This window comes from Belonocnema kinseyi, chromosome 2 (genome assembly GCF_010883055.1).
Source record: "Belonocnema kinseyi isolate 2016_QV_RU_SX_M_011 chromosome 2, B_treatae_v1, whole genome shotgun sequence".
NCBI lineage: Eukaryota > Metazoa > Arthropoda > Insecta > Hymenoptera > Cynipidae > Belonocnema > Belonocnema kinseyi.
In genome coordinates, this window is record NC_046658.1 from 85,286,661 (window position 1) to 85,312,134 (window position 25,474).

At 30.1% G+C, this 25,474-nt stretch overlaps 4 protein-coding genes across 4 annotated transcripts in view; all 4 read right to left on the reverse strand.

Annotated features, from left to right (window-relative positions):
• Positions 1–76: 76 nt before the first annotated feature.
• LOC117182786 (zinc finger protein 254-like) lies at positions 77–1,120 on the reverse strand. The gene is made up of 3 exons (XM_033375892.1): positions 1,105–1,120; positions 779–955; positions 77–685 (listed from the first exon to the last, which is right to left on the reverse strand). Exons 1-3 carry the CDS (start codon positions 1,118–1,120, stop codon positions 186–188), a joined length of 693 nt encoding a protein of 230 aa, XP_033231783.1. The 3' UTR covers positions 77–185.
• A 550-nt stretch (positions 1,121–1,670) lies between these two features.
• LOC117168525 (zinc finger and SCAN domain containing protein 4D-like) lies at positions 1,671–13,309 on the reverse strand. The gene is made up of 8 exons (XM_033354256.1): positions 13,087–13,309; positions 12,921–13,000; positions 7,902–8,427; positions 4,745–5,101; positions 3,824–3,952; positions 3,405–3,581; positions 3,152–3,325; positions 1,671–3,069 (listed from the first exon to the last, which is right to left on the reverse strand). Exons 3-8 carry the CDS (start codon positions 8,338–8,340, stop codon positions 2,426–2,428), a joined length of 1,920 nt encoding a protein of 639 aa, XP_033210147.1. The 5' UTR covers positions 8,341–8,427; positions 12,921–13,000; positions 13,087–13,309; the 3' UTR covers positions 1,671–2,425.
• A 1,894-nt stretch (positions 13,310–15,203) lies between these two features.
• LOC117182787 (zinc finger protein 676-like) lies at positions 15,204–17,519 on the reverse strand. Its single transcript, XM_033375893.1, has 3 exons — positions 17,504–17,519; positions 16,515–16,688; positions 15,204–16,423 (listed from the first exon to the last, which is right to left on the reverse strand). The coding sequence occupies exons 1-3, from the start codon at positions 17,517–17,519 to the stop codon at positions 15,804–15,806; spliced, it is 810 nt and encodes a 269-aa protein (XP_033231784.1). The 3' UTR covers positions 15,204–15,803.
• A 40-nt stretch (positions 17,520–17,559) lies between these two features.
• Positions 17,560–25,474, reverse strand: part of LOC117182788 (zinc finger protein 93-like) — a 14,332-nt gene continuing 6,417 nt past the window's right edge. The window contains exons 2-5 of the mRNA XM_033375894.1: positions 22,794–22,970; positions 21,974–22,699; positions 18,422–18,595; positions 17,560–18,328 (exon numbers count right to left, since the gene is read on the reverse strand). Coding sequence (XP_033231785.1) covers positions 17,601–18,328; positions 18,422–18,595; positions 21,974–22,699; positions 22,794–22,970 — 1,805 coding nt within the window. The 3' untranslated portion in view covers positions 17,560–17,600. The remainder of the gene's footprint in view (positions 18,329–18,421; positions 18,596–21,973; positions 22,700–22,793; positions 22,971–25,474) is intronic.

Below are 25,474 nucleotides of genomic sequence, written 5' to 3' on the forward strand. Positions count from 1 at the left end.
AGGGAGCTCTTCTTAATATTTTGACACCAAAATCATGTCGATACACCTTACCGACTGCGAGTAAAGCCACCCACGCTTTAACTTGACAGACTGTATGTAGTGATTTTTATAAAAAAGTAATTTGAATCACACATTTAATTATAGCATTTAACGTAGCAAAAAGAGTTCTTTAATTTATTATAGATTTACTTCATATGGCGTCCAGTAATATGTTTCAACAAGTTACTTTTCCGAATCGTCTTATGTCCGCAAAAATCGCAACAAAATTCTAGTTTGACTTCTGAGTGTATTAGTTGTTTATGTGCATTTAAACTGCGAATCCAAGTGTAACTTCGTGGACATTTGTCGCAATAATGCCTCATTTTCGGTGACTGTAAGTTTGTTTTCTGCGGCCTGTTACCCATGTGGCGTGCATTAATGTGTTTTAACAAAATTGTTTTTTGATTCGTTTTAAATTCGCAAAATTCACAAAAAAATTGTGGTTTGACTGCTGCGTGTTCTAAGCGTTTATGTCTGCTTAAGGAATTAAAGAAAATGTAACTCCTATCACATTCGTCACAAGAATACTTCGCTTGATAGCTGTCATTCGTTGGGGCTAGTGTGCTAGAAACTAAAATATAACCTCCTCGTGTTGTACACCACTCGTATGTTTTATAAAGTTTCTGCTCCGCAACTGTATCATGATCTGAAAATTCAACAAAATCGAAATTTAATTTTTTAGTTGACTCTCCTATTTAAGATATTATTCAGGATATTTTGATTACAAATCTATGCATACCTTGGATAAGCTCTTCCTTGATATCCAAAGATTCGTCATTGTCGTATTCAATTTCGCAAGTTAAAGCCTTGGTATCAGGATTATTGCTAGAAGAGATATGAGCAGTTTTCAAAGAGGATGGGCCATCGTCCGGTTTTCCTGTTGATTTCTTGAACTCACTCTTGAAATTCTGTTCATCTATAAAATTATAAGGTGCATGTTACACTTAGTACCTCATATGATAAGTTTGTAGAAGTGAAATTATTCCAAATTAAAAAAGGCAAGCACCGGAAAAGGAGCATGCACTTAATTTTGAATCAATCGAAAATTAATGACAGGGTTCATACAGAAAAAACATTTCATTTATTAAATATAATTATGGAAATTAATTCAGTTAACTTCCTTAAACTGATTATTGAGCATAAAAACTTGCTGGTAAATCATTTTTTTAAATTTTAATCTATGCCTTTTTGTACCTATAGTTTTTTTTTTTTCAAATAAATGTAAAGTACAACAATATATTCTAAATTCCGGAAAAGTAGACTCTGTTTCGATATCGATGAGTAAATTTAATTCTGTGGAAGCTTTAAGGAGTCATTTAAGAGAACGAATCAATATGTCTTGGGAAGGCAGGTATTTCTTTCGTTGCAGGATCCTTCAGTAAATTGTCTATCAATTTACAATTAAAAGACTTTTAACAACGTATAAATGGTTATTTATTAACTCCATATAATGCATATTCCAATTATATACATATATAGTGTGGAAAATCTTTTAAAGGGACTAAAAATAATATCCTCTATCCATGATGAAATAATAAGTTAAATAAATCTGTATTATCATCAGAGGTAGTTACTATCGATCAGTGTAGATATTATTCCACAACCTGTGGAAATAGAAATCAAAATTATCGATCAGGTTTACCCTTCAAATAATAGAAAATTACTTTAAAAAATTACTCACTAGATGGAAAATAAATTTAAAAAATTAAATTTTCTAAAAAAAGATCTACTCACGTTCAGTATTTTTCTGATCGATAATAACTACCTCTGATGATAATACAAATTCCTTTAAGTTACTTGTATCATAAATGTAACACCTGCTTTGAGATAGCGTATATTTCTGAAAATGCAGGAAAACTTTTTTTCAGAAAATATTAATTTAAAAAGAAATATTTATTTTCTATCTAGTCAGAAATAACATTAGGCATTTTTCTGCTATTTAAAGAAGTAACATGATCGATATTTTTGGTTTCTATTTTCACAGAATGTGGAATGACATCTACACTTATCGACAGTAACTATCACTGACGATAATACAGATTCCTTTAAATTACTCGTATCATAAATGTAAAATCTAGCTTGAGATAGCGTATATTTATGAAAAAGTATTTGTCTTTTGATCTCTCTAATAGATTAATTGGAAAAGTACCCGACCGGCAATCGGAAGTTCTATAGTTCTATTCCCAGTAGAGCGAAAAGAGCTCTTTCTTTTAAAAAATTTTTAATAATAATTGTTTATACCAGACACCTAAACAAAATGTATTTTCATGTACATTTTCAAGCACACTCTTGGCATTCGTACTGCTATTTGAGACGGTGTGAAATAATATGTTGTTCAGGCTAGGTTTCCAACTTATTTTGTGCTTAAAATACACTTAAGAATAAATTACGGTTTGATTTCTGCGTGTTTATGACGTTTATGTACATTTAAACTTTTAATCAATGTATAACTTAGCGAACATTTGTCGCATTGGTGCCTGACTGACGGCTCAGAGTTTCTTTTTTGACGCACACGCTCCACGTGGCGTGAAATAATGTGTCTTGACAAGTCACTTTTTGAATTCGTAATGTGTCCGCAAATATCGCAAGTAAATTGTGGTTTGACCTCTGCGTGTTCTAAGCGCTTATGTCTTCTTAAAGAAACTATGGAACTGTAACTTCGAGGACAATTGTCACAATTGTAATTCATTTCAATTGTCTTGGGGTTTGTTTTTAGATGCATCTGATTTATGTGGATAATCATGTGACTTTTTCTTTTGAATCGTTTACTGCAGAATGTACATGTGAACTGTGGCATGACGTCGCATTCGAATTTTTTATGACGACGCAAATTTTCTCTCCATTTATAAGTACGCGCACATTTTGGGCACTTGAATATCCTTTTTGGTTTCAAATCTTGAATTTTCTGCTTGGTTTTACTTATCACATCATTTTTATCAGCAAAAATATCAGCTTCCCCTGTTGTATTTACGGCACATAATTTTTTCTGATATTTTTCATCAGATTTCTGGCCTGTTACTGTCCCTTGATCTGAAATTTGACAAAACCTAATTAAAATAATTTCATTTCATAATCTTAGGTAAGATATTTTGATTAGCAAATCTATTCATACCTTGTATGATTTCTTCCTTGATATCCAAAGATTCGTCATTATTGTACTCAATTGTAGTTAAAATATCGGCACCAGAATTATTGTCAGAAGGGATTTCAGTTTTTATATATTTTTCCTCAAAACGATATTCTTCCGAAGGCATAATTTCCCCTCCCCTGTGGTGTCGCTCTTGATCTGAAAATTTACAAAAATTTAATAAGCAACTTTTTATTTCATAGTTTTTTTTAAGATATTTCTATTGCATTTGTCATACCTTGAATTATTTCTCCTTTGATTTTCAATGTTTCATCATTGTCGTGTTCAATAATGCAAGTTAAATCTTTGGAAGTAGAATTATTGTCAGAAGAAATTATAGTATTTACACCTTTTTTGTCTGAATGGTTTCTTTCAGAGAGATGATCGCACTCTCCTCTATAGTTTCTCTCTAGATCTGAAAATTTACCACAATATAATTTGTAATTTTTTATTTCATAGTTGAAATATTTTCATCACAAATATAATGAATTAAATTGGTGTTCAAAAATTCGGATTGTAGAACATCATGTTTAAGCGATATGTCTATCTAAGCAAAAATATCATGCGTACAAATTGCAATACATTTGAATAAATAATTAAACTTTGCGTTAATGGCTCTAGTATTTTTATATTATAAATTCAGACTGTAAGTTATACCTGGTAGGAGAATATAGCTGGAGATCTCTTCTTTTGGATTTTGTAAATATTTTTCTCTCTCTTGACTAGACGTTCCTAGAGCTTTTTCGGTAGAAACGGTCGAAGCATTTGTATCGCGTCTTTCTGAAACTGCAAAAGAAGTTTGACACGACGCATTAATTCCAGATAATTTATTTGTAGAGAGACGTGACTTGCGTTGCCCAAATAAGCAGGAAACGCTTATGAAAAATCTTAAACAATTCCTTAAATTTTAATATTAAATAATGCCAAAGTTTCATTTCTTGGACAAGCATAAAGGGATGATAAAGGATGATAAAAAATAATAATAAATACAAATAATATAATATATAATAATAATTAAATCTATCATAAATGTAACACCTGGATTGAGATAGCGTGTATTTATAAAAAAAATATTTTTCTTTCGATCTCTCTAATAGCTTAAAGGAAAAAACCCGAACGGCGATCGAATGTTCGATGGTTAGATTTCCAGTGAAGCTAAAAGAGATCTTTTTTAAGAAGACAAATTTAATTTTTACATTTTAATAAATTTATTTTCCATCTAGTCTGAATAATTGTTAAGTATTTTCTGATATTTAAAGAGTTAACTTGATTGATAACGTTAATTTATGTTTTCAGGGATGGAGGAATGACATCTACATTAATTTATGTTAACTATCTCTCATGATAATACAGATTCCTTTAAATTACTCGTATCATAAAACACCAAGCTTGAGATAGCGTTCATTTCTGAAATCTCTCTAATAGTTTAATGGAAAAGCACCCGAACGGCAATCGGAAGTTATGTGGTTCGATTCCCAGTAAAAGGAAGAGAGTAGATCTTTGTCCAGAAAAAAATTTAATTTTAGAAAAATAAGAATAATGAAAGAGTATGAATAAATAATATTCAATTTTTCTTACGTGCTGCTTGGAGAGAATGTATGTGGGCTTCCATAGTTTCAACTCGGTTCTCAACATTCTGGAGTTTGGTACTAAACAAATCTATTTTCGACGACAAACTGTTCATTGACACCTGTAAAAGGTTGATATCCTGTTTCACCTCAGCTCTGTTTTTCTCAAGAGCAGGGGCTAAGCGACTTTCAATTGCACGGTCTATCAAATACTGAAGTTCGGATGTGTTTAAGGTGATTTGACAGTGCTCTTTTAAAGCACTAGTACCAGAACTATTTTCTGGAAAAATGTTAGTAGTTGTATAAGAATATGGCCGAACATCTTGTTCTCCTGTTGATTCCTTCAACTCGCTTTTGATCTGTTGATCTAGAAAATTATAACTTGAGAATTATGGAAGCAGTAATTTTCAATTATTTCAATTCTTACTCTATGTTAGATAATAGTAGACCGGCGAAAAAAATAACCAATTATGCATATTTTACCACAAAAGAAGGCACAAAGTTGTGTGAACTCACGTAATAGTTCCTAATCAAGTATGGTAAATATAAATCCATATTCAATTCAAGTTTAATGATTGCCGAAAGCCTAGCTCCCATGTATAAAACGTTTTTTGAGGGTTCACATTCTTAACAAATAAAAAATAAATTGATACAGTTTTTACATCTGATTTAAAAAATGGCCAATATCCGCCGGACTGTATCTCTAAATATAATTAATAATACATATGATGTGTGATATTGTTTTCAAAAATAAAAATAAGGACTGGGACTATTACTTCGCGTACTTCGGAAAATTCTAGGAGTACTGTTTATGCTTCAAATAGTTTTGTCAAATTTTAAAAATTCAGGGAGTTACATGATTTTGAATTTTTAGTCACAACGTTCTTGAAAATCCTTAGGCTATATCTCCGTAAGGGCTATTTAAATTTTAATGAATTTTGAACGTGTAGTAACTAAAAATAAACTTTTTATTCAATCTTTCGCTCAGAGACAAGTTTTTGTTTTGAAAAATTCAGACTTAAACAGAAATAGCAAATAGTAAAAAAAAATTATATTTACAAAGTAAATTGATCTAATCAGTTGCTTTTTTCAATAACAACAAAAATTACCGTTATTTTGGAATACGTAAATCTAACTTTTTTTAAATTCAAAATATCTTATCTAAATTTTTTTCAATAAAAGCAACAGATCACTATTTTTTTATAAGAACACTTTGTTAACTTACAAGGAGAGCCCGCCAATTGCTACTTTTAGTTCGATTCATAATTTTTGTAATGAAATATCATTCCATGAGTATAATTTGCCAAAGCAGAAATATAAAATTTTCCGCCGTTTAAGGGAACTCTGACATAGAATAATCCATCACGACCTATATACAGTTTGGCCAAACATACTTTTAAACGGCCAGTAGGTCAGGCTGTAGCGCTTTGGCTTCATAGCTGAAAGTTTTCGTGTTTGATTCTCGATGCCTACACTTTTTATGTTATTTTATATTTATTAATTAAAATGTTTGTAAATATAATTTCGATCAAAACTATTTTCAAATTATTCTATTAATAACTTTGATAACGCCTTCTTTCGCAAAAGAACTTCATTATTTTAACTTCAGCATGTTTATCGCAAACAAATGTATTTTCTATAAATGCTATTAACTCTTGTCGTAATGTTTACTAATTAAATTAACTATTAGAAGCATGAACAATGAGTATTTACAAGAAAAAGATTTTTTGAAGCATCTATTGGGGAGCACTGTCTTTACCTGAAGGATCATTTTTGTTTTTCAATTAAACAATTTTTGTTTAAAATACCTCAGCCATTGTTATAACTCTTACTACAACTGGATAACCTCATAGAAATAATAATTAACAGTTACAGATAATACATTTATTTACGAAAAACATGATGAAGTTTAAAAAAGTCAAGGTTTTCATGAAAAATTGCAATTAAAAAAGTTCGTGTTTGCATAAATTTGAAGATTATAGAAGAAATTAAATTTTTTAAACGTTTTACGACATGAAAAATAAAACAATGACAAAAGTGTAAGTGCCGGGAATCGAACGCGTAACCTTTGCTAGTTTAAAAAATCTTTTCTTTAAAAAAATCGTTTTTAAGATTTTAGCCATACAAAATTTCTAGTTTTGAAATATGAAACAGTAGGGATGTAGAGCGGAGAATTTTTTTCTTAAAAAACAACATAAAATATTAAAAATAAACCATGGCTAAAAAATTGGTAAGAAGCGATAGTGAAAAAATCTAGTTGCAAAAACATTTTTAAATATTTTTTTTAAGTAAACATTTTTTAGATAAAAATAATGTTTTCAGTTTGAAATTACGTTATCAGTAATATAATTACATAAATTCTTAAAATCAATAAAAAAATTATTTTTTTCATTGATCTGACTTTTGGCACGGGAACTACCTTACTTTAAAGAAAGTAAAGATACATTAGTAAAACAATTTATTTTCAAGCTTTGAAATTTTCTAAATAAAAAACTGCTTTTGTTTAAAATTACATCGTCAGTAATATTATTTCGATTCTTAAAATCATACCAAAAAAATAGTATATTATGCACCTAGGAGTAAAAAGTCCCTCTCACCCTTGGCGGATGCGATTTTTTTTATAACAAATGGATTATTTCAGACATTTCTCGCAATACAGTCATGATTTCAGCCAATATTGGATTTCGAATAAGGAATCATGATTTAAGGTAATTTTAAGGGTAATTTATGCTAACTTACCATAAATTGCCTAACATTCAATTTAGGAATGTCCATACTTTTCAGAAATGTATGGAAACTTTCGGTCATTTCTAATAATTTTACAGGGAAATATGGTTAATTACTATAAATGACCCAGAATTAAATTTTAAGCATTTGTATAAATTTCCGGAAATTTATGAAATTTTTGGTGATTTGCTTTAAAAGCAAAGTAACTTACCATAAATTGCCCAAAATCCAATTTAAAATTATCTACAAATTTCGGGCAATTTATGGAAATTGTCGGTCATTTATGGAAATTTTATAGATAAATATAGTAGCTAACCATAATTTACCCAAAATTCAATTTTAAACATTTTTTATAAATTTCCAGAAATTTATGAAATTTTTTGGTAATTTTTAATGATATAAAAGGTAATTTATGGTAACAATCGGATTGTTGCACTTACCTGTAGTATTTTCGGATACTTCTTCTTGTTCTTTAGGTAGACTTAGATTTAGAAGAACGGTACGTCTGGCTCCGTAGACGTTTTTACGAATGCAGCCCAAGTCACGTGAAGTGATTCCCGTTGAAAATACATTCGTTTCCAATTCAGAGTGAATAATTCTTGATGGTCTTGCGAACACTTCTTCCATAGCTTTTCGTTTAGCGTTGTTATTGACAGCTTGTCTAGCAATATTGAGATCTCTTGTATGATTATGATTTAAATCTTGGTCAATCACAACATTGCTGTCAAAGCTGGGGGTGTACACTTTTGCATGGCAACCATTTTTGATACACCTCCAAAGCACTTTACCACTTTTGGCAACATAACCTTTATGAAACTTATAGTTATCAAAAACCAATAATTTTTCACCCTTTTCACTCAAAATAGACTGTACTTCCATCTTTAAGGAAAGCAGAATTTCTGATGTTATTCAGTGAAGCGTTTATTTTGAAATGAAACTTAGAAGTTTAAGACCTCCGGTTCTTAGCTACATTTCAAAAGATAAAGTTGAGATTATTAAATTTTCGGATAGATATAAAGATCTGCGGAACTAGACGGTTGGATTATAGGACCTTGTTCGGGCAATTTCAAATCCTCCACAGCTGCCTGACTACCTTTCCTACCCTTCTAGCTTGTATTCAGGTTTCCCACCCAGATGCTCCCCGGAAACTACGTCCTTCTCTTACAAATCGAAATTACAATATTTTAGAGAAGGACGCAGTACTTGGCATAGGGTGCGATGACATTTCCCCTCACTGGACATGAGGCAGCTCGAGGCCCTCGATGTTGGACCCCCTATTAATATAATCTCATTGTTTTTTGTCTTATACGGATTTCTATCTCAAAAATATGAATATAAAGTCATATAAAATCGTTTAATACACGAAATTAAGGTCAGGTGAAAGTAACATACTCGATAAAGCTACATTTAAATATATATGAAGCATTCAAAATATTTAAACTATGAACTTTTATGGAGAAATTTGAGAATGATATAAACCGGAAATACATGACGCTTTTTAAAAATTTCTTAATGATTAAAAATCCCATTTTTTGTAAGGAAGTAAAATGTGAAAATCAGTTAATAGTTTAAAATTGTTCTCTTTTCTGTAATGTATAAAAATATATTCTCCATAGGTGTTTTTTTGCGTATTTTAAAAAAATGCGCCATAAAATAGAAAAAAGTAATCAAAATCGGATAAAATAGCATTTAATTTACTGAAATTCAACATTTCATTTTTGAAGACGTTCTTTTTTAGTTCAGTGACAATGTTTCACAAGATTATAAAGGTTCCTAACCTTAAGAGTAAAAAAAATATTTGTTTTTATCTACAAATTTAAGGTCTTTACAACATATTTAACGATTCAAAATCTCTTTATTTGGGAATCTAAGCAAATATAAAAAGCAATTTATTATTTCATAATTGATCCACTTTCTGAAATGTATAAAATTCTACTCTTCACAGATTTTTTAAAACGCGTTAGACGAACATCAGACAAGTGAATTTTATATATTTCAGGATGTGGAATAGTTTTAAACTTTACCATAAATTACTAACAACATTTTGCCAACTTTTGTTTACTATACAGCTTAAGAACCTTAATAACCTTCGAAATGATCATTTTTAATTAGGTTCTTTAGGGTATGTACGTTATACTTAGTATAACTTATGTTTAATTATATTTTTATATTTATAAATTATATTTATATTATGTCCGTGCATTCCGAATTCATTTGAATAATATCAAAAATATTGCAACAAAATAAATTAAAATTATTTCTCGAAAAAAAGATCCTACTCCATCTTCACTCCATTGGGAAACGAATCACAAGACTTCTGATTTCCGGTCAGGTGCTTTTCCAATTAAGCTATTAGAGGGATCAGAATAAGAACTCTTAATTCAAGAACATAACGCTAATTTTTAGCTGGGTGTTAATGGTACAAGTAATTATTTAAAATTTTTTTAATTTATCTGCTATATCATCAGAGATTGTACCTTAACGACAGTAGATCAACCCTCCAAACCATGAAGGCAGAAAATCTACACAATATCGATCAAGTTAAGAATCTTCAATAACAGAAAATGCTTAACGTCTTGATAAGACTAGATGGAAAATAATTTTAATATAAAAATATTATTTTCCAAAAGAATCATTTTTTCAAGAAATAATTTTAATTTACAAATTTTATTTTCCACCTAGTCTTATTAAGACGTTAAGCATTTTCTGTTATTGAAGATTCTTAACTTGATCGATATTGTGTAGATTTTCTGCCTTTATGGTTTGGAGGGTTGATCTACTGTCGGTAGGGTACAATCTCTGATATAGCAGATAAATTAAAAAACTTTAAAACAAAATAAAAAACCTACGATACAGATAATTGAAAAAACTTCAAGAGAAAAATATTAGCTTTACAAAATATCTACAATATCATCAGAGAATAACAGAAGTTCTTAACGTCTTTACACACTACATGGAGGTATGAATTAAACAAATTTTTATATAATTTTTTTTCATAAAAAAAGATTTTCGAAAGTTTTGTGGTTCGATTCCCAGCGAAGCTAAAAAAAATTTTAATCGTTTTTAATCATTTTATGATAGGACACGCCTTAGGTTTTATGTACCAAATATACTATGAATAAGTTAAATATTCTAATTTCAAGCCAAGCAATGGAAAGATACTGTTGAAGGATTTGTCCAATCTAGTCATTCTTTGAAACACTTCTTAAGGTTCCCAAAATGAAGGTTATGTTCATTAAGCAGATATTTCCAACCAAAATAAAAAAATTTACAGCATTTTTAAAATTTGAAAAGTAATATACTTTTCAAAATTTGTATAATGTTTAGAAAAATAGAAAAAATTATTTTCTAAAAGATTAGGAAATTTCATTTAAATTCGTCGCTAGATAACAAATATATTTAGAAACTATGTCAGTTCAATTTTTCGATTAAGCAAAAATTCAAAAAGTTAGAGCTTTTTCAAAATTTGAATACAAATTTCGTATGACCTTTGGAAATTTTTGTCAAATTTTCTGGTATACGTCAAAAAGACTTGAAAATTATCTTATTGATATTTTTGAATTCGATAAAAATTTTAAAAATTATATGCTTTTCAACATTTTGAAAATTTACAAAAAAAAAATAATTTTTTTTTAAATAGATTAAGAAACATCAATCCAAATTTCTACTAGATATAAAATATATATGTTTTTCGAAACTATTGTCATGAAATTTCTTAATCAGACAAAAGTTCCAAAAGTTGGATCATTTTCAAAAATATACAATTTTGGTTTTTAAGAGATCCATAAGTTTAAAGCCTTGTTTTTAGCAGATTTTAACAGAATTTACCAATTATCTTGATGAAGTTTTTGAATTGGACACAAATTATCGAGCGTGAAGCGTGAGTGTAGTAATAAGAACGTAATAGTCAAAGTCGTATGTGCTTTAAAAACGTCTTTAAAAACAAATCGAAAAAATTGCAGTTACAATTTATATTTTTAAAAAAGTAGTTAAAGTGTACGCATTAAACGTACGAAAACGAGCGCGAAGCGCGAGAGCGTACCCGCGCGCCTTAGGCACGCTCAAACTTGGCACGAAGCGCCGCGCGCGTGTCGCGCAACGAGAATGTGTCCGCTCAACGGGCATATTTTTTTGCGATGATTATTTTCAATAATAAAAGTTAAACACTAAGCAAATTTTACACTAAATTAAAAAAGCTTAAAAAATGTAAATCATCTTAAGTCAGCCTTAATTCTCGATTAAATATTATTAAAAAATACTTGAATTATAGGTTTTTTAAATCGTTTTGTAGGCATTCCTGGACTGTACTTCGTGTTTATAAAATGTTTCGCCTGGTTAGTCACAGTGTAAGGGGAAGGGTACAGGCACAACTGTGAAGGAATTGCTGTATCGCCCGAATTCTTCTAACACGAAAAGGGTACCTGTGTTAAGAAAGGTGCCGGCAGCTGCAACTAGCTTGATAGTATGGGTATCATAAATTAAAACGGCCAGTTTTGAAAAATGATACTTCTTTGTCTATGAGAACCTTAACCTTCAGATTTTACCTGCTATAGAAGACTTGGATTTGAATACTAACTAAGGTGATTGAAAGAACTTTTACTAAATTGAAGCTGTTTAAACAGAAAAGCGTGATTATCTCATAATACAGATTCAAAGCTTATTAAAACTCATTGCAGACGGCAAAATTACCGAACATATTGTAAAAATAATATTTGAAAAAGAAAACACAAAAGGAAAAATTGGAATTTCTATTTACTCAAGAAGCAAAATTTATTACAATATAAATCATAGTGATAATTGTTCACAAGGAAGCAAGGAATGTTCTTTTATAATACAAAAATAGAATGTTTTTGTAAAAAATGCAATGCATTAGTATATCTTAATTTTAACACGCGGATTATTAGCAATTATATAAATTAAATTAATATAATTAGTAAGTTAAATATCTAATAAGGAACGTTTGTTTATTAAATCGACCAGGATATATAGCGTATAAACAAACCATTGACACATGCTTATATTTTTATAAATATTAATTATACAAGGAACCAATTTTTAGAGCGATACACACATTTTTAATGTTAAATACATGGAACGATCTTCAATTTTTTAACGAAGATATACGTTGAATACTAGCGAAAGTACATTTTTTGAGTGAGAAGATATTTATTGCAACGAAAATTAAATATAAGCAATTTCTAGGTATTGGCTGTTTTTCCCCACACTAAAAATTCCTGGTTTTGCCAGTCAGTGGATACCTTGTTCTCAATACATCAATTTAGCGTGGTTTCAAAATTGATTAATTAGCATTTGTTAATTCCTCTTGGTTTTTTGCAGGCTAAAAATGGACTATGGGCAAAAGTTCATAATCATAAAGATTGCAATGATTAAATACAGTAGAAAGAGGTCGATTGTATTTGAAAAAATAAAACAGGAAATCGGTAATTGACTAGGCTTACTTTAATAGTTGACAGATATTGCTGGTTGAAACTTGGAGTCATCTACAATAATCCATCCATCGAATTTGGCTTCTCATTGTCTGCGAGCATAAGTTTTTTTCGACATTACCAATTCCAATCTCACTGATTTTAAAATACTTATTCTCATTCATAAGTTTGAACTCACTATTCTCATAATCACTGCAATTTAAAAACACTGAGGTTAAAATATCTATATAATCAGTTTTTTACAAATACTATTTTTTTAATAAATAGGTATAGAATAAACTACTGAAATTCAGTCAAAGTAGCTTTAAAATAATTAAAAACAGTTATCACTATGTAACAAATCCACGACTCGAAAGACCAAAAATTTGCTAGCTGACTCTCGAAACGAGTTTCAGAGGTTAGCTACACGAAATGAAGTAAATCTTGACAGCAGAATGGTTGATTGCTGACCACGTGGATAGGTAGATCAGGAGGCAGAACTAGATTTTCATAAACTAAGGAGTCACATTCCCTTATTTGACCAATTATTACATGTTATATTCAGCGGATTTAAAATAAGAAAAATTATTCTATTTTGCTGAAATTTTAGAAAATATTTCAAAATATGGAAGAGAACGTCTGTTGGCCCATTTGACTTTTTATTTTATTTAAATAATTCAGTTTTATTGACTAGATTCTAGTTAGGGCTTTAAGGCCCAATTCTCAGTTACAATAAAAATTAACAATTAATAGAATTCCACTATCTAAACAAAACAAAAACTCAAATAGATTTGATAGACTGCAATAAACCGTTCATTTGAATAAGTAAAGACGAAACGTGTAAAAGGAAACGTGTTTCGTCTTACAATTTTTTTTAAGCAGGGGTCCTTTTGTTCAGCAGCCGGCTAATATTACGGCATTTAATAAATTTCAAATTTTGCAATGTTAGATTTCAAAATAAGATAATTGGAATCGACAAGCTTTTTACGACTCCATCCATTTGCAAATTAGCTAGAAAAGTTTAAAACTTGACGAAAAATAAATATTGTTCCTAGAACTAAACTTAATAAACTGCTGCATGTTCTGAACGTTCATGTAGATTTAAACCACTTAGCGAACGATAAATTCGAGAACATTTGTTACATTTATGACTCAATATCGTCTTATTCAAGTTTTTCTTTTGATGCATGCGAACTATATGCGTATTTAGAATACCAGCCTGTGTAAATCGTTTGTTGCAGAATTTACACCGGAATTGTGGCTTGACGTCGCATACATATTTTAGATGGCGATTCAAATGGTTTTTCCATTTATAGCTACAGACACACTTTTCACATTTGCACTACTTTTCCGGTACCTGTTTTAATTCCTGAATTTCACCCTTCTTTTAGGTCGGCAGTTTGTTGAAAACTAAAATCCCCTCTCTTTGATTTAATTTAATCTCATATGTTTTATTAAGTGTTGGGCTTGTAACTTCTTCTGATCCTTCTGATCTGAAAATTTACGAAAATTTAATTTGCAATTTTATTATTTCACACCTCGGATCAAGATATTTAAATAAAAATCTAGTCATATTTTGGATGATTTCTTCCTTGATTATAAAAATTGCATCATGATCGTACTTAATTATGGAAGGTAAAGGCGCGGCATCATAATTATTTTCAGAAGAAATGTCAGTAGATGTACAAAAATATGGCCAATCGCCTTGTCTTTGAACTGATTTTTTCAACTTACTCTTTGTCTATTGATCTAGAAAAGTATAAGGTTAAATATACAATTAGTAATTTTCGAGGAATCATATAGCCGATATAGATTAAATTATTAACCGATACACAATCACATTTTATCACTCAAAGGCGTACGATGTTTTCCAATAAACAACAATAACGTACAACGCACTATATTCCATTTTAAAATAATTCACATGATGAAAGATTGAAGTATGCAGATTAAAGGGGTGTCAAAGAGTTTCATAGAAAATACCTAGAACAAAAGAAATGAAGAATTCTTGAGTAGATAAAAGAAAAACAGTGGGATCATTTGTGTTGTCGCAAACTTTTTATATTTTAAAAATAAAAATCTTTTTTCTTAAAATGAGAAATGATTCAAGTGTAAAACTGCCACATGAATAATATAAATTTAAAATAAGCATTCTCATCCTCCAGTCTGTCGTTTTAGTTGCAACTCGGAACAGCATCAAATTGGCGTACTTTTGATTGTTATTGCTTATAATCCCTTGCTAGAGAGAAAATAAATGTAAATTTGAATTTTTCGATCGTTAAATCTTTATTCATTAACTTTACAAGTGGCGATTTATGGTTAAATAAGTTTCGAGCTTTTCAAACTAAAGCGGACGTCGTTAAAAAAAACCTTCGCTACACGTATGACATTTTAATTCTATAGACTACCAATATCATTTCCTGTTTTGAATTCCTTCAAATCTATGATATAACTATAAATATAGGGTGTTTTATTCATAAAAGGAAACCTCAGTTCATTTTTAATAAATTTGAAAATAAAAGACTGTTTACAACACAGAACAGTTATTTTATTACTTTAATTCGTGACTGATACTTGCTATAGTAAATCAAAAAGAAAATGTCATCAATCTATGTGCCTTCGCATATATCTTTTTTCAAATAAACAAAACCCACAGTAATAAATTCTATATACAATAAAAATCTAATTTATTTAAAGCAACAATTGTTACTTGAGGTCTTCTAAAGTAATATGTGTTGACAAGTAACCATTTAGATTAGTTTTTTGACCACGATCACTCAAATTATATTTTTATTTAAAGATTCGAGCACACTTTTCGCATTCTTACATCTACTTGAGTTGGCGAGAAATAATGTGTCGGTTCAAGTTAGCTCTTCGCTTCGTTTTGTGGCTACAATAGTCGCAAATAAATTATGGTTAGCCTCCTGCATGTTCTGAAGTTTGATGTCGATTTAAGAAACCTATGTAAGCGAAACTTCGAGAACATTTGTGGCAATGATATCTTTTATTATGTTGCACGCGGTCCATGTGGCTTGTAATGATGTGCCTTGACAAGTGAGTTTTCAAATTAGCTTTGTATCCGCAACTATCACAAATAAAATGCCGTTTAACTACTGCGTGTTTAAAACTATGATGTTGATTTAAATTACCTATAGTACTGTAACTTCGATTGCATTTCTCACAATTGTACTTTCTTTCCGCGGTCTTTAATTTTGTTTTCTGATGAATGGTAACTATATGACGTTTCAGGAAGCTTTCTCTTTTAAATTGTCTGCCACATAATTTACATCTGAACTGTGGCATAACGCCGCAATCGAATTTTTTGTGTTTATTTAAATTGTTTGCATGGGCATAGCATCGCGCACACTTTTCGCATTTGTATTCCTTTCTCGGTTTATGTTTGGATCCCGAAATTTTTTGCTTCTTTTGGTCTAGAAGGTTTTTATCAACTAAAATATCACCTTCTCTTATTTCTGTTGTACTCAACTTTGACTCATATTTTTTATTATATTTATACCCGGTAGGCGTCTCTTGATCTGAAAATGTAACCAAATTTAAATTACTTTACAATTCACTGTGCTACTTAAGCTATTTTTGAAGATATTTTAATTTTAAATCTATTTATACCTTGAATGATTTCTTCCTTGATATCCAAAGATTCGTCATTTTCATATTCAATTCTGCAAGACAAAGTCTGGGAACTTGAATTACTGTCAGAATAAATGTGAGTAGTTTGAAAATCATATGACCCAACATCCTGTTTTGTTGATGTCTTCAACTCACTCTTGGAATTCACTTCATCTAGAACATTATAAGGTGGAAGATACAATTAGTGTCTCGTATTATATGTACATCGGAGTGCAATGTTTTTACGACAAAGAAGGTAAGGACCACAAAAAATAATACTGGTGATTTTTAATAATTCAAAGACAGTGTCTACACAGAAATAATATTTTATTTCTTGAATACAATTATATAAAAGGGTTCAGCTTACTTCCTTTGCTTCATTATTGAGCAGTAATACTTTCTATAGTAAATCAAAGCAGAAACTATCAGCAAATACGTGCCGTTAGCTACTTATTATTATTTTTTTAATTAACAGAACATATAATAATAAATTTTTAATTAATTAAAAGTAGCAATTATGTTGATAGCGACGAAAAGCAAATTTGCTCTTCAGGAGCATTCAAAAGGTAAAATTTATTTTTAGGAAGCGATTTTCATTATAAGTAATTTAAGGTATGCATTTATATAAACACTTAATGTACCTTGTTCTAAAAAGGCTTCTTCAACTAACATAAAAAGCTTCGTAAGAATTGAATTTTCGTGTACGTGTAAATAATTGTTACTTGAGATGTTTTGAAGAGTAACAAGTGTTGAGAAGGAACCTTTGAGTTTTGTTTTGTCATCACAAGTATCGCAAGTAAATCGTGGATTACATACTGCACATTCTGCACGTTTAAGACTATTTAAATTACCTTACCGATTGTGATTTTAAGAAAATTTTTCGAAATTATGCTTCGTTTGAGATGCATTTAAAATGGTTTCCTGATGAATACGATCTTTAAGGTACATAATGTATCTTTTATGTTTAAATTGTTTGTCGCCGAATTTACATTCGAATGGTGGCATGCTGCAGCATCCAAATGTTGTATCATCGCTCAAACGACGCTTTTATTTATACTTTCAAGCACACTTTCCGCATTCTAACATCTATTTGAGATGGCGTATATTAATATGTTTTTTCAAGTAAGACTTCCGCTTCGTTTTATGACCACACTCGTCGCAAACAAATTGCGGCTTGACTGCTGCATGTTCTGAAGTTTTATGTCGATATAAGGAAACTGAGAAACTGTAACTTCGAGAACATTGGTCACAATAATACCTTCTTTTCGATGGCTTAAAGTTTGTTTCCTGAATCATATAGCCCTGGTGACGTAAATTAATGTGTGTTGACAATTTACATTTCTCATTCGTTTCGTATCCGCAAATATCACAAGTAAATTTCCGTTTAAGTCCTGCATGTTCCGAACGTTTATGTCGATTCAAATTACTTATGGTACTGTAACTCCGACAACATGTTTCACAATTAAACTTAGTTTGCGATGTCATTAATTTTGTTTTCTCATGCACAGAAACTATGTGGCAATTCATGATACTTTTTCGTTTAAATTGTTTGCTACAAAATTTACATTTGAACTGTGGAGTAACGTCGCAATCGAATTTTTGATGACTATTCAAACTCTCTTTCCGTTTATAGCTTCGCGCACACTTTTCGCATTTGTATTTTGTTTCCGGGTTGTGGCTAGGATCCGGGACACTCTGCTCCTTTTGGTTCAGAAGGTTCTTATCAATTGAAATATCACCTTCTCGTATTCCAGTTGTACTCAAATTTGACTCATGTTTCTTATCAGGTTCATGGTCAGTAACTGACTCTTGATCTGAAAATTATAAAAATTTAAATTTTATTCTTTTAGTAAACTGTGCTACTTAAGATATTTTAAAGGATATTTTAATTATAATTCTATTTATACCTTCAATGAGTTCTTCCTTGATATCCAAAGATTCGTCATTCTCGTATTCAATTTTGCAACTTAAAGTTTGGGCTCCCGAATTATTATCAGAATAAACATGAGTAGTTTCACAAGCGTATGGTCCATCTTCCTGTTTTGTTGATATATTCAACTTAATCTTGGAAATTACTTCATCTAGAAAATGATAAGGTAAAAAATACAATTAGTGTCTCGTATAATATGCACGTAGGAGCGCAATTTTTGCAATAAAGAAGGTAACGGCTACTAAAGGTGCATGCAGGTAATTTTAAATCAATCAGAAAATAAAAGACAGTGTTTATAGCCAAATAGTTTATTTCTTAAATATACAATTATGAAAAAGGGTTCAGTATCATTTCTTCAACTGATGATTAAGCAATAATACTTGCTATAGTCAATAAAAAAATTTGATCAACCTATGTGCCCCTGCGTTCCTATATTTTTTATAAATAAACAAAACATGCAGTAATAAATTTTATATTTTAGACAAGTAGAATATATGTAGATAACAAAGGATATATATATTTTTTCTTATGAAAAAGGGTATAGCTTCGTTCCTTCAGTTCACGATTAAGTAGTAATACTTTTTATGGTAAATTAAAAAAAATTGTAATCAACATATGCCTTCACCAACATATCTTTCTCTAAATTAAGAAAAAATATAGTAATACATTTTATATTTAAAAAAGCAGACATTATGTTGATAGAGATGAAAAGCAAATTTACTCTTCAGTAGGATTTAAAAGGTAAAATTTATATTTATATGAAAGGATTTTTAGACAAAGTAATTTAAGGGTAGAAGACCCTCTTAGTTTTGTTTTGTAACCACAAATATCTCAAGTAAATCACGGTTTTAATCCAACATATTCTATACGTTTATGATGATTTAAATTACCTTACCATAGGAAACCTTGAGATCATTTGTCAAAATTATAGTTTTATTCCAGTAGGTCGATATTATGGAATAGTTAATTGCAAAACTTAAAAATTTTTATAATTTAAAATTGTTGATTGAATATCGTTTTTTTTTAAGTTCAATTTTGCAGATTTTCATTGAGAAATTTTCCAATTTTAACGATTTGAACAAATTTCTTCCATTATTAAGTTTTACAATTGAAGATTTATGTATATATTTCGAATATTTATGGTTTTAAATTAAGTGATTATAAAAGTTTCTTTTTTAAAATATGTAATTTAATTTTGAAGATTTAATATTGAAAAACCTTCAATATACACATTTTTTAAATCTTCAATTTGTAAGGTTAAATATTACAGATTTATTTGTTTGAAATGTTTATAGTTTTAACTGATGTAATTTTAAGCATTTTTCAAAGTGAAATATACACTTAAATTTTTGAAAGTCACAGTGTAAAATTCTTCAAATTTTAAGATTTGCAATTGAACACTCTTTTGAAATAGTTCAATTTTGAAGATTTTAAAATGAAAATTATTCCATTTTGAAGATTTAAAGTTTAGATTGATTCAATTTCATAGATTTTCTATCAAAAAATCTTAGAAAGTGAACAGTAAGAATGATGAAGTTTATTTATTTCTTCAATTTTATTTTATTTAATAAGACACAGCTGAAAATGGATAAAAAATGTGTTGCGTAATTTTTGGATGGTCTGTTATATTAGTTAATGTAACAAGAAATTTGTAATACGTTATAGTAAGACGTAGCAAAAATACAGATTTCAAAAAATGAAAGACCAGGGGTCCTATTCGTTTCCTTTTTATTTAAAAAGTAACTGTGAAAATTTTATTTTCGATAAAACGAATTTCAGGAATTCTGCTAAATTTGCCCGAAAACACAAAAAAAAAACATGTTTTCGTACTTAATTGTACAAAAAAATGCCACGAAGGAATTAAAACAATTTAAGTTGATTTTTTATTAAAATCAATTTTTGTGAAATTGTTAAAAACAATCGAAAACTACACAAGTATGGATTTAAAGCATTCAAAATGATGGTTTACGTTTGTCATGCGGCCCATTAGTAAGTAAAATTAAATGCTTAGTGATTATAAAAAATCTCAAAAAATGTGTTTTGTGTGTTTTCACTCTTTTTTCGATGTTTCTTAAAAAGAATTGTTTTCTTTTTTTAAAATTTGTATTTTTTCTACGCCTTAATATAAAAAATTACAAATTTCTTCTTACATTAAATAATATAAGGGACCATCCAAAAATTATGTAAAACATTTGTTTTCCCTTTCCCTCGCCATTTTCAGCCATGTCTTTTAAATAAAATAAGATAGAAGAAATAAATCAACTTTTTCTTTCTTACTATTCACAATTTAAGACTTTTTAATTGAAAACGTATTAAATAACATACATTTAAATTTTAAATCATAAAAATTGAATAATTTTACATTGTGAATTTTCAAACGTGAACAAAATATTTCACAAAAAACTTTCAAAATTATATCACATAAAACTATAAACATTCTAAATAAATAAATCTTTTATATTAAATTTTAAGAATTCAAGAATTTAAAAACGCGAATCGTTAATATTAAGGGGGTTTCAATTGTAAATCTCAAAAATCGAAGAAATTTGTTCAAATAGGTAAAATAGAACAATTCCTCGCTGAAAATCTTCAAAACTAAAATTAAAAAAAAAAAAAAAAAAAAAAAAACAATATTCAAAAACTTGGAATTGTTCATTGCAAATTTTTGAGTAGTACATGATGGTGCGGAACAGAGTCCATGAAAAATTCAATTTAAAGGTATCAGTGAAACGTAATGCCGAGATCGAGTCCAGCGCAGAACAATAGTCTAGGGGCGCTAAGACGCCAGGTATCATGTGGTACATTCAGATCGCCTACAGTCCTTTTATGTTTAAATCCTTTTACGCAGAATTTATATGCGAACGGCGGCATTATGCAGCACTAGAATTTTGTATCAGTACTCAAACCAAAATTTTATTTATAGGTCCAAACACCCTTCTCGCAATCTGAAATCTATTTAAGGGCATGTGATACTTAGAAAATTGTCCATTTTACCAGTTTTAGGTTCCCCCGGCTTTTTTTCTAGAATAATAAATATTTTGTCTTTAAAATTTAGGAAATGATAGCGAACATGCTAACGGACGTCCCCACACACTTTTTCTGTGTTTTTTTATCAAAAAATTTTTGATATTGCTAACAACGTGCGTGTATATTTCGAGGTTATGTATGTTACAATTCACCCGAGCGTTATTTCCAAACTACACAATATTTTTGGCCGAAAACTTTGGACTTACAAATAAATATAGTAACAAATCTCCCGGAACTAACCTTGTTTGCAGGCAATCAAAAAACTTTATTTCATAAATAATTTCCAGATTATCGGAAAGACAGAGATGAAAAACGACGTAACCTCAAAATAATGCATATGCATAAAATTTTTATTTAGCACAATCAATTTTTTTTCGTTATTATCCCTCAAAAAAGAGTCCGGGGACGTCCGTTATGATAATTTATAGCATTTCCGAATTCAGTTTTAAAAAATTTTAATTTTTGTGGAAAAAAAGCCGGGGAAACTGTGAATATCACATGCCCTTAAGATGGCGTGAAATAATATGTTCTTTCAAATGACTCTTCTGGTTCGCTTTGTAGCCACAATAATCGCAAATAAATTGTGGTTTGACTGTAGAATGTTCTATATTTTTATGTCGTTTTAAAGAATTTAAGGTACTATAATTTCGGGAACATTGGTCGCAATAATGCCTAACATTCGATGGCTGTGATTTGGTTTGATGATGCATGCCATCGACGTGGCGTCGAGTAATGTGTTTTTTCAAAGCACCTTTCTCAATGGCTTTATGTCCGCAAATATCGCAAGTAAATTGAGGTTTGACTTCTGCGTGTTTTGAAACTTGATGTCTTTTCAATGAAACTAAAGAGCAGTAGCTCAAAGCACAATTCTCACAATTATACTTCCTTTCGAATATCCTTGCGTTTTTTTTTAGATGCACGCGATTTATATGGTTATTCATGATACTTCTATGTTTAAATCTTTTACTGCAGAATGTACATGTGAACTGTGGCGGGACATCGCATTCGAATTTTTTATGAATATACAGACTGTTTTTCAGAGAATAGCTTCGCGCACACTTTTCGCATTTGTATTCCTTTTCCGGTTTTTGTCTGGATTCAGAAATTTTCCGCTTCTTTTGGGGCGGAAGTTTGTTAAAAACTAAAATTTCACCTACTCTTATCCCTGTCGTAGTCAACTTTGACTTATATTGTTTATTACGTTTCTGGCCTGCACGTGTTTCTTGATCTGTAAATTTAACAACATTTAAATATCAGTCTTTTAGGTAACTGTGTTAGATAAGGTTTTTTTGAAGATATTTTAAATACAAATCTATTTATACCTTGGATGAATTCTTGCTTAATATCCAAGGATTCATCATTGTCGTATTCAATTTTGCAGGGTAAAGTCTGGGCACCAGAATTAATTCCAGAAGAAATATCAGTTGTTTTACAAGAAAATCGCCGAACATCAGTTTCTTCTGTTGATTTTTTTAGCAAATTCTTGGAATTCTGTTCACCTAGAAAATGGCAAGGAGAAAATTACTATTAGTGTCTCGTATGATATGCACGTAGGAGCGCAATTTTTTTATATGAAAAAAGGTAATAACCATGAAAGGTGCATGCAGGTGATTTAAAATCATTTATATCATTACAAATAGTGTTTATTCAGAAATATTTTAATTTCTAAATACAATTATAGAAAAGGGTTCAGTTTTCTTCCTTCAACTGATGATTACGCAGAAATACTTGTTATTGTAAATCAAAAAGAAAATTTCATCAAGCAATGTGCCTTTGCGTTCCTCTATTTTTTAAATATAAGCAAAAAAATTTTATTTTTAAGACAGGTAGAATTAATGTTGATTGCGATAGAAAGAAAAATTTACTCTTTAGGATCTCTCTGACAAACATAAAACGGGTGGCAGTTTATTAAAAACCTAAAATATGACCTTCTCTTATCTCCTTTGTACTCATCTTTAAATCGTCTTTTTTATTACATTTATGAGTTGCAGTCTCTAGGTATAAAAATTTAACAAAAAGTAATTTGCAATTTTTATTTCATAATTTTCTTTAAGATATTTAGAACACAAATCTAGTGATACCCTGGTTAATTTAATCCTTGATATCTAAAGTTTTGTCAATGTTATATTGGACAAAAGTCTTGGTATAAAAAGTATAGTGCGAAGAAATACAGTCGACACTACTTACCTTGCCGCTATTTACCTTGCCGCTTCCCCTAACTCTTGGTCGAGCTCTTCCCCCATCACGACCGCGATGGCTCGGCATCCGAGAATTGTTCCGCTCGCTATCTACGTTGTCTTCAATGTTTTAGGTCTTTTAAGGTAATTTTAAAGTGCAAAAAATCATTTATTGCTTTGTTAATGAGGCTTATAAAATAATTTCGAAATTATATCATATTTATTTCTCATGATAATGTTCTTGTCACATGGGATTACCTCAATTATGGCAAGTTTAATCAAAGGTTTATCAATAATTTGTTAATACTGAAGGTCAATTTCACCAACTCTGATTAAATCCATGAATAAATAACCACGATTATTTTCTAATCAATGATCAAATCAGCGTTAACCAGCGATGTGTTCTACCAAGATTTTTTAACCTCTGGTTAGCTAATCGTATACTTTGTTCGTAATAAGGTATAGTTTCTAGGTCTTTCTGTTGTAACGGCGACTTTGATTGGTTAGAACGAAATTCTTCATTAATACTCGGCGCTATATTAGCATATGATAAGATTCCGAAAGTTTGAGGTTACGAGTGGTTTCAGTGGCAAGTGCAATAGAAGAGAAGTGGCAATTGTGCTTTTTAATAAAAATAGGAACGAAAAAGAAAAGTGTTGAATAATATCTCCAGCAGCAATAAGGTGAGGAATAATGTACATTTCGATAAAAAGAAGAACAATGACTATTATTTATAAACATGTTTCACACAAAAAGATTAGGTTTGGAGTGACAAAATTGATTGTGTACCAAAAATGATAATTTTGAATAAAAGCCATGGATTTTCAAACAAAGAGTTGAGTGTCCAACCAAAAAAAAATTACAATTGAAAAAAGTAAAATTTTCACTTGAAAAAATTTTCAACTAACAAATGGAAACAAATTTCCAGATAAGAAGATCAATTTTCTACAAAAAGCAAGGAATTTGTTAGAAAGTGTATATGGTTTGAAATAAGTAGTTTCAATTTTTAACTGGAAAAGATAAATTAACCATAAAAACAGGAAGAGTTAAATGCACTCACTGCACTTGCACTTCAATTTCGGGGTTATGTTACTTCAATCACTGATTAAACTCCATAACAAGCCATTATCGGGCGGTTAAGTTAACCCATGATTATCTTCCCCTGATTATGATTAAAAGAATGGTGAAACGCAAAGTACTGATTAAATAAGGCTAATCAATGATTAACGATTTAATCAGAGTTGCTGGAATCGGCTCTAACTAATTTTTCAGTTTATTCTGCGAGAGAATGATGTGCTCACCATTTTTTGGAACCAAATGTGAGATAATTACTTCCATAATATGTATTCTGAAAATCGAACTTTTACCGTTTGTAAACACTGATCCGCGCGCGGCAACGTACGTAGCGAGCGAAACAATTCGAATCAAGCACCACGCATCAAGATCAGACTCGAGAGTGGGGGAACATCGTTTCCACGAAAATTACTCCCCTACGGTCCCATCCGCGGCAAGGTAAATAGCGTCAACTGTATAAAAACAAGAATATAGTCCACAATCTGATCTTTCTATCGACTTCCTTGATTCGCTGTTGGCACTATGTTGCTCTGGAAAATTAGAAGCTAAAAAATTAATTAATAAATTAATACAATCATAAATAATAAATTTATGTGCGCGTCCTTATAAAAAGTGCCCCTATGTTTGGTATCGAGTAACGTACAGGGTCATACCAGATGTATACATATGAAACCGGTATTGCCATCTAGCGGCCAGTAGGCACACTTGTAGGCACTGTCGGAACTTACCATTTGTGCTAATTGGCGTATTGT

Coding starts and splice junctions, on each gene's coding strand:
- LOC117182786 (XM_033375892.1), bottom strand. Junction 686..778: donor CAAGGAAGAGCTTATCCAAG/GTATGCATAGAT, acceptor TTGAATTTTCAG/ATCATGATACAGTTGCGGAG.
- LOC117168525 (XM_033354256.1), bottom strand. CDS start 8,340: ATGGAAGTACAGTCTATTTTGAGTGAAAAGGGTGAAAAATTATTGGTT. Junction 5,102..7,901: donor AGTATCCGAAAATACTACAG/GTAAGTGCAACA, acceptor ATAATTTTCTAG/ATCAACAGATCAAAAGCGAG. Junction 3,582..3,823: donor CAGCTATATTCTCCTACCAG/GTATAACTTACA, acceptor GTAAATTTTCAG/ATCTAGAGAGAAACTATAGA.
- LOC117182787 (XM_033375893.1), bottom strand. Junction 16,424..16,514: donor CAAGGAAGAAATCATTCAAG/GTATAAATAGAT, acceptor TTACATTTTCAG/ATCAAGAGACGCCTACCGGG.